Source organism: Centropristis striata, chromosome 7, assembly GCF_030273125.1.
Source record: "Centropristis striata isolate RG_2023a ecotype Rhode Island chromosome 7, C.striata_1.0, whole genome shotgun sequence".
In the NCBI taxonomy this organism is placed as follows: Eukaryota; Metazoa; Chordata; class Actinopteri; order Perciformes; family Serranidae; genus Centropristis; species Centropristis striata.
Genome location: NC_081523.1, coordinates 39,544,150 through 39,559,669, shown reverse-complemented (window position 1 = coordinate 39,559,669; position 15,520 = coordinate 39,544,150). Strand labels below are relative to the sequence as shown.

Below are 15,520 nucleotides of genomic sequence, written 5' to 3'. Positions count from 1 at the left end.
AAATGCAGACAGAAACAGATTGTTGCTCCTGAAGTTTCATTCATTGTCTCTTTGTGTTTTTAGGCTCTTAGAAGACTATCTCCAGGCAATAGACGGTGTCAAGAAGAACCTGTTGCAGAAGTCTTCACCTAACGGCCTCACCTTTGTTGGAGAGCTCTCACATGGACAGTTCAGCCCGAAAATGGTCAGTAATATTCAAAACTATCCTTAAAGTTCTCCTGCTGCTCTGTCTGTACCAGGGATGGGCAACTGGTGGCCTGGGGGCCACATACGGCCCGCCCCCTCACTTGAAGTGGCCCTCAGTACAACTACATATATTTGAGCATGAAATCTTAAAAGTTCTGTGTAAAAATGCACAAAATTACTTCTTGCAATTAATGCATACACTACCGGTCAAAAGTTTTAGAACACCCCAATTTTTCCAGTTTTTTATTGAAATTCAAGCAGTTCAAGTCAAATGAACAGCTTGAAAGGGTACAAAGGTAAGTGGTGAACTGCCAGAGGTCAATAAAAAAAGGTAAGCTTAACCAAAACTGAAAGATAATGTACATTTCAGAATTATACAAGAAGGCCTTTTTCAGGGAACAAGAAATGGGTTAACAACTTAACTCTATGGAGTCTTGGGCTATTTTGTCCATTTTTGAATTCTTTTCATGTCTTTGTAAGTCATTTGGTATCTTTTTGTGTCTTTTTTAAGTCATTTTGTGTCTTTTTTTAGTCCTTTAGTCCAACATAAAATGTGATTTTGAATCTTTTTTTTTTACTTTCAAAACACTATCATGCTCAATAAAGAATTTTAAATGTTGTTAATTTCAGAGTACACTGAGACATTAAACTGCATCATTTTCAATTAAATTCTGGAAAAGTTGGTGTGTTCTAAAACTTTTGACCAGTAGTGTATATAAAATTGCAGTTTCATCATATCTGGTTAAGTACACGGTCCTATATGTGGCCCTGTGGTAGTGTTGATGAAAATTTGTGGCCCCCTCCAGCATTTAAGTTGCCCATCCCTGGTCTGTACAATGCTATTCAATTTTAATCTTCCCACCTGTTGACCAAGTTGGTCAGAGTCTCTTCCAGTCTGGGTGTTGATTGTAACATTTGTCAGAAAGGGAAAGTAAAAGACAAACTAGTATATTTTCTTGTTGAACACAATGGAAACAGTAACTTCAGTGCGCAGCAACATGGTAATTTTTTTTTGTTAGGTAAAACATAACAAGAATACAGTAATGGATGTTACTGTACTCTTGCTTTGTTTCACGAGGGCTTTTTGCAGTTACTGTACAAACCATTTTTCTCCAAAACGACAGACATTTGAGATAAGATGCTTTGTCACATAACAAAGGATGACTTGAATGTCATGAAAATGACAATAACTAATTTTTGACCAAAAATGGAGTTACTGCCTTTTTGCTTTGTAGGGCAGTAAGGGGGACCTGAATGTATATGTTAATGCTTGGGTACATGTGTTTTTTTTAAGGACCATCTAGTGTGTTTTCTGCCAGGCACTCTGGCTCTCGGTGCCCACCACGGCCTGCCTGCTGACCACATGGAGCTGGCCAAGCAGCTGATGGAGACCTGCTACCAGATGTACGTCGCCATGGAGACGGGCCTCAGTCCAGAGATCGTCCACTTCAACATGCATCAGGGCAGCACCCGAGACATCGAAGTAAAGGTAAAGACAGGGCTCCTAAAGTGAATACAGTGAGGGGAAATTTCGTCTCGGTGCTCTAGCTCTACACTGCAAAAAAGGTGTCTAAAAACAAAAAACACCAAATCTGAGGGAAATGATCTTGCTGCATGGACAGATAATTTCACTTGACAAGATTTCTTAAATTCAGATAATTAATTGTAAATAAGTATGTTGTACGCTTAAAATAAGAAATTAACTCTTAAAACAAGATAAAGCTGTAAGCAGCGGTGAAACAAATAATAATTTGCAATATAATAATATATATAAGCATAATAATCTGCTCGGGCCGAGCATAGTGTACTGCAAATTATTTGTTTCTCACCAAGATAAAAAAATCTTTAGATTTAGAAGAGTTAGATAATTCACCCCTTTTGTAAGAGTTAATTTCTTGTTTTTAGTGCACAACATGCTTATTTCTAGATTTGGCAATCTTAATTTAAGAAATCTTGTCCATCTGTCCATGCAGCAAGATAATTTCCCTCAGATTTAGTGTTTTATCTTGTTTATAGACACACTTTTTTTGTAGTGTATTTGTGTATGGAAGCCTTTGTGATTGTGTGTGTGAGTGGATCAGGCGAGGATCTGTCTACGTTTCTACAAGTTATGTGATGGTGCAGGTTACTTATTAGCAATAGCTGTAGGGACCAGTGCTGCACTACTGTTATACTGTGGATTTCTTCTTCTTCCTCTTCCGGACGCAATTTCGTCCCGCTACTAGTCCTACAACTTGAAGAGTTGCAGGACAAATTATATATTAAAACGTGCGGTTTGATCGGGATCGGTGTGCTATTACTTTTCTCTACAGAATATAAATTTTTTCGCAACGTAAGTCGCGAAAAACTGCCCCAAATTTTGCATTGAAATGAATGGGACGGCCGACAAAAAATGAGCGAAAAAGAACAATAATTGGAGATTTTTAAACGTCTACTTCTCCGGCATAATTTCACCTAGAGACTCCATTTAAACTTTAAACAGTAGACACAAGTCTTGTGTATCGGTGTATTAATCCACATTTCGATAGGTCTTATAGTTTTTTATCAATCCCTGTTCAATGACCATGATCATTTTTGGAGAAATTCTGAGATTATAATGGGTGTGTATTGCACGGAATGTTCGTGTCACAGTGTGTGACATCATCGCCAGAGTGTAGAGGGAGAGAAGAAATTGTCAAAAAATAAATTTTAAAACTGCGCTCCAGGCCGCAAATTCCACTCTACAGAAATAATTTATACATAGAAACGTAGGAAAATTTGTCTTCTCACTCACAATCCTCTGGTAAAGCTGTCAGAGTTATAGTTTGGGCGCAGGACGCACAGATGCGCCACCAACACGCACCAACAGCCTCATTGGCTCCCATATTAAAAACGCAAAAAGACTTCTGAAAAAAAAGTTTTTTTAGATCGCTCTAACAAAGCTAGTTTTTCATTTTTCTTTAAAAAAAAGAAGTTCAGGAAGAACTCAGGACACTCAAAGTGAAGTCGGATCAATGATAGGTATTATGGTTTTGCCAAAAATGCTTTCTGTTCGAGGCCAGAAATTCCAGTCCACCTCTGGCTGCTGTCACTCTTTCATTAACAGGTGCCAGTTAATTCTGTTGATTGCTTTGATCTTTGATGTGATTACAGTTACAGATACACACACACACATGCGCGTAAGCACGCACACTCCTCACACATGCATACACGTGCTTCAAACACACACACACACACACACACACACACACATACACACACACACATATATTTTGAGGTCAAAGGGCATAGTTTGAAATCTCTGAAGAATCTCATCATAGTGTACACACACCGGCAGTAGCCCCCGTGGCCCTTTCAGAATTTCCCCAGAGGAAATTTTCTAGTTAATAACTTTAGTTCTATGAAAGTATGAATGTATCACCAGGTTGTTTGGAAGAAAGTGATTTAAGCTTTTTGTTTGTTGCATTTTCAGAACCACACATTCACTTTTGTAACCTCCCTAATCTAAAAATAAAATAATATAATAATAAATAAAGAATCCTCTCTGAACCAATTCTCTGGCCGGAATCATTTTCAGCCAAACCAGTGTTGTCCCAAGGTCCTCATCCTCACAATTTGCATGTATTTAAATTAGTTAATATGCATACATTTGATTCCTGTCCAAATAGAAAAAATGGGAAGTTTTAGGGGAAATGTTGTTGATTAGAAAAGCAGGAAATCAAAAATGTGAAATGTTTGTTTAAACTGAGTTGTGGATGTTAATTTACTGTTTTTGTCCCCTTTTGTATTTTCTGTGATATTAGCTTGCAGACAGGCACAACCTGCTCCGACCAGAGACGGTGGAGAGTCTCTTCTACCTGTACAGGTTCACCAAGGACCACAAGTACCAGGAGTGGGGCTGGGAGATCCTCCAGAACTTTAACAAATACACCAAGGTCAGTAAAATGAAGCATGAAGGATTGAGGACAATGTCAAATGTAGCACTAAATCTGTGTCATAAATGATATCAACCCAAAGATCTACTCATGAGACTTAGTAGATCATGAGGAAGAGCCTTCATAAACTTCAATTAGCCCTGTTACCTTTCACAAGTTTGATTCATAAATAAGTTGATAAATTAATACATTTGATCACAGATTAATGATGAGAACAACTCGACACACAGTGCTGAGCAGCATCTTAAATTAATCTTCAGCTTTCAGCTTCCAGATGGTGTATACCACGTAGGGCTGGGCGATATGGACCAAAAGTCATATCCTGATATATTTAGGCTGAATATCGATATACGATATATATCCTGATATTTTTATCGCAAAGTGAGAGCAAATATTCAGTCAAAGCCAAATATGACATTGAAACTGTTTATTTAAGTGAAAATAAATACTGTATAACAACAGGAGTACCTTTAAAAAAAAAAAAAAATAGAGTTCCATAAAGTGCACATTTAAATAAAAAAAATATCTTCAATAAAAATAGCCTATGAAATAGAATAGGCCAATGGTGGTATACTTTGTCCTAAAGTAGCTGAAAAACACTATTATATATGGGTGGTCTGTGGCCTAGAGGGTAGGAAATGTGCTTGTTACCACAGGGATCGCTGGTTGGAATCCCCTGACTCACAGGTCAAGAACTATTTGTCAAAAAATAGCAACAAATTACCACATAATGGGATGTCCAAAAATGACTCCCCCGAAAAAAAACTCATACTATAATTTGTCTATTTCTGTCAAAAATGGTCAAATTTTATTATGCCTAGAAAACATGCTTAAAATGGGTCAATTATAGTCTGTTGAAACATATTGGAGCATAATATGGCCATAAATATTTATATTTATATGAGAAAATAATAAGGAACATTACAAAAGAACTAAAAATGACAAACCCTAGTAAGGGCAGTATTTATATATAAAGGAAGGGGAAAATGTTTAACTATATCGATATATGCGATATGGTCTAATTCCATATCACATTTAAAAATATATCGAAGTATCTTTTATATCGCCCAGCCCTAATACCACGTCTATGTGGATTCTACTGTTCACCCCCCAAAAGATCCTCCCACCCTTACAAAAAAATATGGGTGACATAACAAGGGGTTAAGTGTTTTTATTTCCTGTTTTTAATGGCTCCCAGCAGGTTCATGGCATTCATTATCCTTAACTGCTTCAATTTAAATGATCCTTAACTGATCCAATCTCAGCCCCTGCCAACCAATTGGTGCTGTTCCAATTTCCATCTTCACTGTCAGTATTCAACAAACATTTTTGCAGCACTAATGGGTGATTCTCATGAACATGGTGCAGCTCAAAGCAAAAATCCAGGAGCATTGAATACATATTTTATTTTACCCTTTATAACATATACAATCTAAAGTCACTGTTTCATATGAATTTAGAATCTATTTGCTTTTTTTTGTCATTTTGTGTCTTTTTTTTAAGTCATTTTGTGTCTTTTTTAAGTCATTTTGTGTCTTTTTTAAAGTCATTTTGTGTCTTTTTTAAGTCATTTTGTGTATTTTTTTGGTCATTTTGTTTCCTTTTTTGGTCATTTTGTGTCTTTTTTAAGTCATTTTGTGTCTTTCAGTCATTTTGTGCCTTTTTAAGTCATTTTGTGTCTTTAAGTCATTTTGTGCCTTTTTTTAGTCATTTTGTGTCTTTTTTTTGGTCATTTTGTGTCTTTAAGTCATTTTGTGTCTTTTTTTTTTAGTCATTTTGTGTCTTTTTTTAAGTCAGTTTGTGTCCTTTTTTGGTCATTTATTTTGGTCAATTGGCCAAAAAGGATGAAAACTACTGCTCTAACTAATTAGATAATTTTTTTTATGTAGTCCCAGCCCTAGTAATTAGGGTTATATTTAGTTGGTAACTCCAGTGAGTGGATGCTGTCGGTGAGATTAAATCCTGTATGTTGTCCCTCAGGTTTCCTCCGGCGGCTACACCTCCATCAATAATGTGCGTGACCCCGACTACCCGAGCCCCCGAGACAAGATGGAGAGTTTCTTCCTGGGAGAGACCCTGAAATATCTCTACCTGCTCTTCTCAGACAACCCCGACCTCATCAGTCTGGACCAGTATGTTTTCAACACTGAAGCTCATCCTCTGCCTATCTGGCCCTCCAACTCCACTGTGTTACTCACAAGCACACAGTAGTTCAGAACGACAGGTAAAATTGCACGTATAAACAAAACAAACATCTCAGGGTCGACCTAACACCAAGATAATTCCTTCGTCTCGAGTCTCTGTTGGTGAGTGTTGTCATGGCAACAGCCCAGAGATGGAAAAAAGCCTCCTTTTAACTAATTGAATCAATTCTTTTGCTATGTGTTGATAGCCATGGAAAAAAAAAATAACAAGCGACTGGTTCAGTTTGTGGCTTGTTTATTTATTTATTTGACTGTTTTTTTTTTTTTTTTCGTGAATGGATTTCTAGTAGTGGCAGCGTTCTGGAGGAGCTTCTGTCCATCCTGACCAGCCAGAACTGTTGAAGAAAAGCCTGATTGTGACTTGAATCAAAGATGTCCTCATCACATTTTAAGATGATGAGAGGGAGAGTCCTGTTGGACTGATGTTCCCCTTTTCAACCAAGCCGGTTCCTGCTAGCGGGCTAGCGTTAGCTTACAACCAAGTCCAACATTAATATCTGACGTTCAGTGTTAATAAGAATGTAATCACCGTCCATAACAATTAAGGTGAGCAGCACAAATGTGTTGTACATGTCGTGTTTGAATTCAGAGCAACATTTGTTAGGAGATGATGTCGTCTGTTTGATGCAAGGTTATTATAGTTAACGAAAACCAACAAAATAACGAAAACTAGAATTGAAAAAACATTTCCGTTAACTGAAATAAAAATAAAAACGAGAGTTTTTAAAAAAACGATTAACTGAAACTGTATTTTGTGGTTACAAAACTAACTAAAATTATAGTGAAAATGTCCTTCGTTTTCATCAACTTTTTTCACATGTAAACCTTTTTGGCTGATATGAAATCTATTTTATCTATCTGGTTTTATGACTTAATAAACTTATTGGGGCTGAGATGGATCAGACAAAGGAAATAAAGGAAACATTTATTGTGACCTTATTGAATCTGGCACCCAACAAATACCCCATTACAAAACAACTAAAACTAATAACAAAAAGTATCAAATTTACGAGAAAAAAAGTGACGAATTTACGAGAAAAAAGTGACGAATTTACAAGAAAAAAAGTGACAAATTTACAGGAAAAACTTCTCAAATTTACGAGAAAAAAGTGACAAACTTTATTGTGACCTTATTGAATCTGGACCCAACAAATACCCCATTGAAAAACAACTACAACTAATAAAAACTAAACTAAAACTGGACATTTTCCAAAAAATAAAAAATAATTAAAACTAGCAAACTCACTCTAAAAACTAACTAAAACTAACTGAATTTGAAAACAAAAATTGACAACGAAATTAAAACTAAAACTAATGAAAAATCCAAAACTATAATAACCTTGGTTTGTTGTTATTAAACTTGCTGAGAGGGCGGAGACGTATACAGACGTGAACAGTGGTGAAGAGACTCTGGTTCACAGGTTGAACCAACTACTAATAACTAGCACCGGCTCCAACCAGCCCTGGAACTGCTTTGGTGGAAAAGGGGTAATAAAGGTGTCTTAAAGCTGATATAGCTGCTCATAGCTTATATTTTGCATCCAGCTGTGAACATTCTATTTCTAACAAATTGAATTCCCGAGACACTTTTAAGTCTTTTATGTTTTAGTTACCCCTGTGTGTGCAGGGCACATTGCATTCTTATTGCATTGGGAAGGTTTGTTACAGTTTTTTATCAAACAGAGCCAGTATTTGCTGTAGTGCAGCTGTTCTCAACCTTGGGGTCGGGACCCCAATTGGGGTCGCGAGATGATTAAGGGGGGTCGCCAAATCATTTTGAACACAACATTTTTGGTCATTTTGTGGGTTTTTTTGTCTTTTTTTGTCATTTTGCGTCATTTTTTTTGGTAATATTGTGTCTTGTTTTAAGTCATATTGTGTCTTCAAGTCATTTTGTGTCTTTTTTTAGTCATTTTGTGTATTTTTTTTGGTCATTTTGTTTCTTTTTTTAGTCATTTTGTGTCTTTTTGTGGCCATTTCTTTTTTGGGTGATCTGATCCGTGCGTGTGAGATTCTGTTCAGCTAGCGGGGGTCGTGGACAACATGCATGTTAAATTGGGGGTCGCGACTCAAAAAGGTTGAGAACTGCTGCTGTAGTGGACACACTACAGGACTGTCAATGACAGCCGGCTGGTTGCTTTTGTAGCAAAACGTTTCCTGACCACAGCTAGCAGCTGTGTGAGCTGAGATGAATCCTGTCTGCTCCACATGTTTGTACAAGGAGCTAATTCCTCATCACACTGTGATTAACAGCCATTAAACAGGCTGTAGACAACAATCAGAACCTTCATATAGCACTAAGCAACTATTTACTAGTGATGGGACGAACAACACTGGTGCGTCAGCACTGTGCCGAGCACCCAAGAGTGAAACCCCGTATTGGTGCGTGTATCGCTTTAAGAAAAAAATCATGTGACCGATACAGGAAGTGTGTCGTTTGGAAGTGCCGCCCAAAGTATGTTAATAAGGGAACAAACTGTATCGACATGTTTGTTGGATGGAGTTTTGCTGCCGGACACTTACAAAACTTTTTGCTGCCGGACACTTCAAAAACTTTTGTTCCTCAGTAAAAATGCATAAAAAAATCAATTTTTAGTCTTTTATTCCGTATGATTTAACACTTAAGTTAACGAAAATCCATACAGAAGTTTAAAAAATTAACTCAGAATTTTATTCCAGACAAATTTGCTATATTTTACATACCAACTCAGTTTAGCATTAACACAAACAAGGTTTTAAGCAAATTTTAAACTCTTCTCATGAACAACTTAACTCAGCAAACAAAGTGAGCAAATTAAATTATACAATGATGAGATCATATTTTAAGTAAAGGACCGGCGATTCAATATTTCAAAGGCTGATGTTGGTTTTGCAGCATTTTGTTTACCTGCAATGATTTTATAACTACTGCAGGGGGCACTATTGAGTGACCAACACAGTGTCAATACAGTGTAGTGTGTCAATACACTCCTTGAGGTATCATCATTCCATCACTACTATTTACTATGTAAAGACAGTGGAGTAATGGTGTCCTTCCCACTGATAGTCTAGACGGATTTCAGAATAAAGGCCTCCTATAAGAAGTGAGGAGCATTTATGGGTACAAGTCAGGAACCGGCCTACCTTACATACCTCAAGGGAGTCCAAAAAAATCGTTCCCAAGCGAAATTTTGAGTTTTTGACCTTCTAATTTGTATCAAATGGCCAATTGCCCATCTTGCATTGCATCGTCATTGGACCATTTCCCCTTAGTTTTTTTGTAAGTAGGCAATCAAAGATGAGTAAATTAAGTTTCTGGATCTATAGTCTAGGGTCAGAGCAAGAATATAGTGGAGGCTCAGTGCCTTTTTATGCATATATATGTATGCAAAATACCAACTGGAACATTTAAAAGTGATATTGATTGAATATTTATGTCAGCCTTAAAAAAAAACACACAAATAATGCTTAATTTCACCTTAAAAGTTGGTATTTTGCATATATATTTAAATATACATAAAAAAGACACTGAGCCTCCACTATATCCTTGCTCTGACCCTAGACTATAGATCCAGAAACTTAATTTACTCATCTTTGATTGCCTACTTACAAAAATACTTGGGGGGGAAAATGGTCCAACAACTGAGCAAGATGGGCAATTTGGCCGCCATTTTGATATGCAAATGAGAAGGTCAAAAACTAAAAACTTTGCTTGGGAACCATTTTTTATTCAGCACCCTTGAAATAAGTAAAGTAGGCCGGTTCCTGACTTGTACCCATAAATGCTCCTCACTTTCACTTTTTGGACAATTCCGTCTAGACTATGACTGGAGTCACACTTGTTTTAGTCCCAGCTTCTCTGTTCCTTGTTGACAACAAACAACAACAACAACAACAAGTTGTTGTGGTAGCCGTGTGTCCCACTTGCTGCAGCTCTCATATAGCAGTTCTTGCTGAGCCTCCCACCGGTTTCCCCTCAGGTTATATTCTTATCTCTGTCGCCACTGTTGCCATTTTTAGGACTGTTCATGGTGGTGTTACCATAGCAACCACGTTAAGAGCTATATATACTCCGATATACTCCGAATTCTATGTACAGATACTTTAAGAGCTACTTTAAGTGCTCTGGCAAGAATTTTTCACAGATGCCCTTCCCTCTTCTGCCTGAACACAGGAAATAAAGCCTCCTGACATGCTGCATTCATGTCATACGGTAAAATGTGACTTCTACATGAAAACCTCTTAGCCAATCACTTAGAGCAGCTGTTCTCAACCTAGGGGTCGGGACCCCAATTGGGGTCGCAAGATGATTTCTGGGGGTCGCCAAATCATTTAGGAAGTCAGCTCTGTCTCCACTGTGTTAAAGTGTTCATGTGTTAATGTTTTAGTCTTTTTGGTCACTTAATGTCTTTTTTTTTTTTTTTTGTCTTTTTGTGGTTTTTTTTATCATTTTGTGGTCAATTTGTGTCTTTTTTTAGTCATTTTGTTTCCTTTTTTTTTCATTTAGTGTCTTTTTTTAGTCATTTTGTGTCTTTTTGGTAATTTTGTTTCTTTTTTTTGTCATTTTGTGTCTTTTTTGGTCATTTTGTGTCTTTTCTGGTAGTTTTGTTTCCTTTTTTGGTCATTTTGTGTCTTTTTTGATCATTTTGTGGTCAATTTGTGTCTTTTTTGGTCATTTTGTTTCTTTTTTGGGTGATCTGAACTGTGCGTGTGAGATTCTGTTCAGTGAGCGGGGGTCGCCGACAACATGCATGTTAAATTGGGGGTCACGACTCAAAAAGGTTGAGAACTACTGCTGTAGAGAGTGTTTAAAATGCTTAATGAGTGACACTGACGAGTCGTGCAGTCAAAGCTGGCAGCAACAAATAAATGTTTAGCTCTTTTCTAGTCATAGCGACCACCAAAAGTGCTTTAACACTACAGATGATCATTCACCCATTCACACACATTCATTCATACACGGGGGCCGAGGCTACCCTACATAGTGCCACATGCGTCATTATGTACTAATGGAACTTTTTGAGGAGGTATCATTGGAAAAAAACTGTTCCTGTCGCATCGTATTTAATGACCTCACAGTCAGCTGTCCACGACGTTGCCTTGCTTATATAATCTCCTCCGCTATAATTATGTTTGTTATCGTCAGAAACCTTTAGCTCCTAATTAGCCTAGCTAATTAGCCAACACCCATAAAAGGGTTTTAAACTTTGGGGTCGTGTGCACACACAGATACTGAAAAGGTGGAGAGAATCAAGTCAGGGATGCCCAAACACAATTCTAAATGTCAAAAAGATGCCAAACAAGCTTCACTCAAAAATATATATTCTACAAACTGTTACTGTAATTTAAACCCTATGATACTTTATAACTGTATATTTGAAGAAAACGTAGTTGCCAATTATTCTGCATATTTGAGTACTGACATGAGTGTGCTTTAGTGTTATGGAGAACAAATCTCAACTAGAAAATTTCTAAAGAAATTTTGAGTGTGCTTGACTCTGGACCGTGACGCTCAGCCATAAATTATTAGATCACAATTTGAACTGTTTTCAAAATGGAAAAGAGGAGGTATGTGTGTTTGTGTGTGAGATAACAAGAAAAAAGTCGAAATTATGAGAGAAAAAGATGTCAAAATGAGAAAAAAAAAGACAAAATGAGAAAAAAATGTCGAAGTCAAGGAAAGAAATGAAAATGAGGGAAAAAAAGAAGAAGTCACGAGAAACAAGTCAAAAATAATGAGAGAATAGTCAAAATAACGAAAATTTTTCTCTCTCTCTGCTCTCAAGCGATGATGTCATCCACTCTAGCCTCTCCATAGGGTTACATTGGGGGGATTTTGGGGCGTGTTTTTGCCGAATAATTAAGAAACCGTTTGTCGAAACCCTTAGAAAAGTCATAGCACACTTGTCATGGCCGAGCCGGTCGATTTGATACCTTTTTAGTGTTTGTGCGAGGAGTAGTTGACCGGGGAAAAAAACTGAAGAATAATAAGATGTAATGTGCTTTTGCAAGCACACTCAATTAATAAAACTGGTGAATGTGAAAAAGTTTAAAATGAATATTGTTATTGAATATTGTTCATGAACCCCATGGTGGTGTTGGCTATGGAAAATGATATGTTAACGACAAACAATCCTTCACAAACAAACAGGTCTGGCAACCTTTCCTGCAGTTTTATTCCATATGACATGAATGCAGCAGCAGTCTCTACTGGGGCCTGACTCTGGTCCTATTCCCATTGCCAAGCAGCACATTCATTTATGAACTGTGCAGCTTTTGTTTATGAGTAAAGCAATGGGTCTTTGTTGTATTTTTCCCCCTTGCATCTGCTCTTTTCACTGAATGTCCCATTTATTTCTCGTCTCATTCCTTAGTAAGGTGTGGAGTACATCTGTTTGTCTTTCCAATGAGAGAAATGAATTGTACGATTTTAAATAGAAACTGAGAAAATGCTTTGATTTGTTGTGTATATTGAAAGGTAAATCTCCTTGTGTATTTTTAAGTTGTAGCAGCTTGAGAGCAGCTTGCAGTCATTCCTGTATATATTCCTGTTTACAGCTCAGTTTGTTGATTTCAAGAACCATATGAATTTGTATTGAGACCAAACTCATCCTGTATATTGTGCATTGTTTCCTCTGTGTTTTTTCACATGTGCCTTCAATGTTGCTTCAGACAGCATTCAAAAGACAACAACTAACTGGCTCTTAATGTCCATTTCTATCCATTCAGCCTGTTTCTTACATGTGCATTTGTTGCTGGTTTTCTACAGTACATGGTCATTGGGATCACTGCAGATGTGACTATTTTTACGATGGAACAATTGAAAAAATAATTTATATTTTTCCAGCATTCCCTCACAAAGCAGTCATTAGGTTTACATAACGCTGATCTCTACCAGTGTGTGTATTTATGGATCCCTGAGCCAAAGATATACTGGAAATATGATCAACCCAGTAGTTTGATATAGTTTGGGGTTGAAACAATTAAGCCATCTCTCCAAAGCCACCTTCAGGAAAAATAACAAAGGGTATGTTTTCTGTGCTTTTGGTAATAATTTTGCCAGTGTGGGTTTTAAACTGTTGATTAATTCACTTCTGTTTTAGTTGCAGTCCTGCTGTCTCACTGCAGAAAAATCACCTCTGTTTTTCTTGTTTTTATTTAAAACATACAAAATGTATTGTCCCATGGTGTTTATTATTATTAAATGCTGGATCGGCTTTAATTTTGTAAAAATGTAGAAATTAAAGAGAATTTATTGAACAGAAACTATATTTGCATTGATCTTTGACTCATTAAATGAAGCAGGTTTGGTGATCTAGTCATGGAAGTAGATTTGGTCCTCTGCTACCAAGCAAGTTCAGCATGTCCAGGGTATCTTATTCTATTAAATAATACATTTGTGTTGACCTAAAAAAATTTAAATTGACGTAAAAAATGTATATATTAATAAATCGTTATGTAAAACATTACAAAATTCTGGTTGAATAGAGAAAGAAGATAAGTAGAATATATGTAAAAATTTCATTTTGTACATAGACAGGAATATTGGGCTGTATACACCATGTGATTGGTCCAAAGAAAACGGAAATGTGTGTATCTGGAAAATGTAACTTGAAAATTAAAAAAAAGACATTTAATAGATATATATAATATATATTAAAAAAGTCATAATCAGGATAAATACACATGCAAATAATTATGAATATGAACAAGTTTCTGTCGCTCTGAGCAGGGCACAGCTCACAGTATTAGGACAGTAACTGAGAACTGTATTCACTTTATTATATTAGTACAAAAAAATGTTCCCACTGCACCTACATAGTAAACATCCTGGGTCAGCTTTAAGCTTCATACTGTAAAGTTTACATGATCTATAAACAGAGCCGGCCCAAGGCATAAGCAAACTAAGCGACTGCTTAGGGCCCCGTGGCCACTAGGGGGCCCACAAGAGCAATTAACAAAAAAATGTATATATTTTGTTTGATATTTTGCATGTATGAGTGATGCTTTCTATTTGATCAAAGATATATTATTGTACAAAAACACAGTTTTATGTCAACAGAGTGCTGCTGCTGCTGTAGGCCTAGTGATTCTTCCTGCCTCTATTTAATGTTTTAAAAAAGATTATCTCCTTCAGTAGCAGAGGAAAGACAGAGGAAGAGGAGAAAAAATGCTTTGATAAAGGTATGTTTGCACGTTTTTTAAGTAAAAAATAATAAACCAGATGACACTTTTACAGTAAATACAATGCTTTACCTTTTGGATTGTCTGGTCATTTTGTGTCTTTTTTTGTCATTTGTGTGTTTTTTGGTCATTTTGTTTCTTTTTAGGTCAATTTGTGTCTTTTTGTGGTCAATTAGACTCCTTTCTTGCTTGATTTATGTAATTTTTTGGTCATTTTGGTCAGAGAGATGTTTTAGTTGTTGTCTGCTTCATTATTTGTCCAAAATTTGTCGTATCAACTGAATTTGTCTGATCTGAACTGTGAGATTCTGTTCAGTGAGACAACATCACTGCTCATCCAAAGCGCAGGTAGTTGGAGGCAAAACAATGTTTCAAAAAAGATTATCTCCTTCAGTAGCAGAGGAAAGACAGAGGAAGAGGAGAAAAAATGCTTTGATAAAGGTATGTTTGCACGTTTTTTTAAGTAAAAAATAATAAACCAGATGACACTTTTACAGTAAATACAATGCTTTACCATTTGGATTGTTATGTAAATCCCCCAGTTCACTCTTGTAGTTGAATGTGATACATTTTGAGATTAAAAGCCATATTATGTGACACCCTGGATTCATTCATTCATTGGTATTATTTATGTAATTAACTGGGCCATCCCCTTAAATGTGTAAAGACATATCAGTCTGACAATAGCATAATGTAACAACACTGTTGCAATGAGTTTATAGTAGGTGTGTGAATGATCAACAATCAATATTATTGGCAGAAATAGAGGGCCCCAAAATTGAATTTTGCTTATATACATCCTGTGAATGAAATTTCAATGAGTTTATTGGTGGTCAGGATTCAAAGGCCCTCTCAATGAAAACCTGAGGTCAGGTCTGGGATGTGTGTCAGCTAGTGATGTGCCAATGAAGCCTCATGAACCATTTTCCTTATTTTCTGAGACCACTAGATGGAGCTCTCTGATCAACAAAACACATCTAAATCAATAAAAAAATAAAGCATCTGGTGAGCTCAGAAAATAAAGTTAAAGGTTCATGAGGCTTCATTGGCACA

The 15,520-nt window shown here is 36.6% G+C and overlaps 1 protein-coding gene across 1 annotated transcript in view; it reads left to right on the top strand.

Annotated features, from left to right (window-relative positions):
- Positions 1-7,309, top strand: part of LOC131974623 (endoplasmic reticulum mannosyl-oligosaccharide 1,2-alpha-mannosidase-like) — a 35,175-nt gene extending 27,866 nt beyond the window's left edge. The window contains 4 exon segments of the mRNA XM_059337016.1: positions 64-184; positions 1,481-1,675; positions 3,969-4,100; positions 6,081-7,309. Coding sequence (XP_059192999.1) covers positions 64-184; positions 1,481-1,675; positions 3,969-4,100; positions 6,081-6,311 — 679 coding nt within the window. The 3' untranslated portion in view covers positions 6,312-7,309.
- Positions 7,310-15,520: the final 8,211 nt, after the last annotated feature.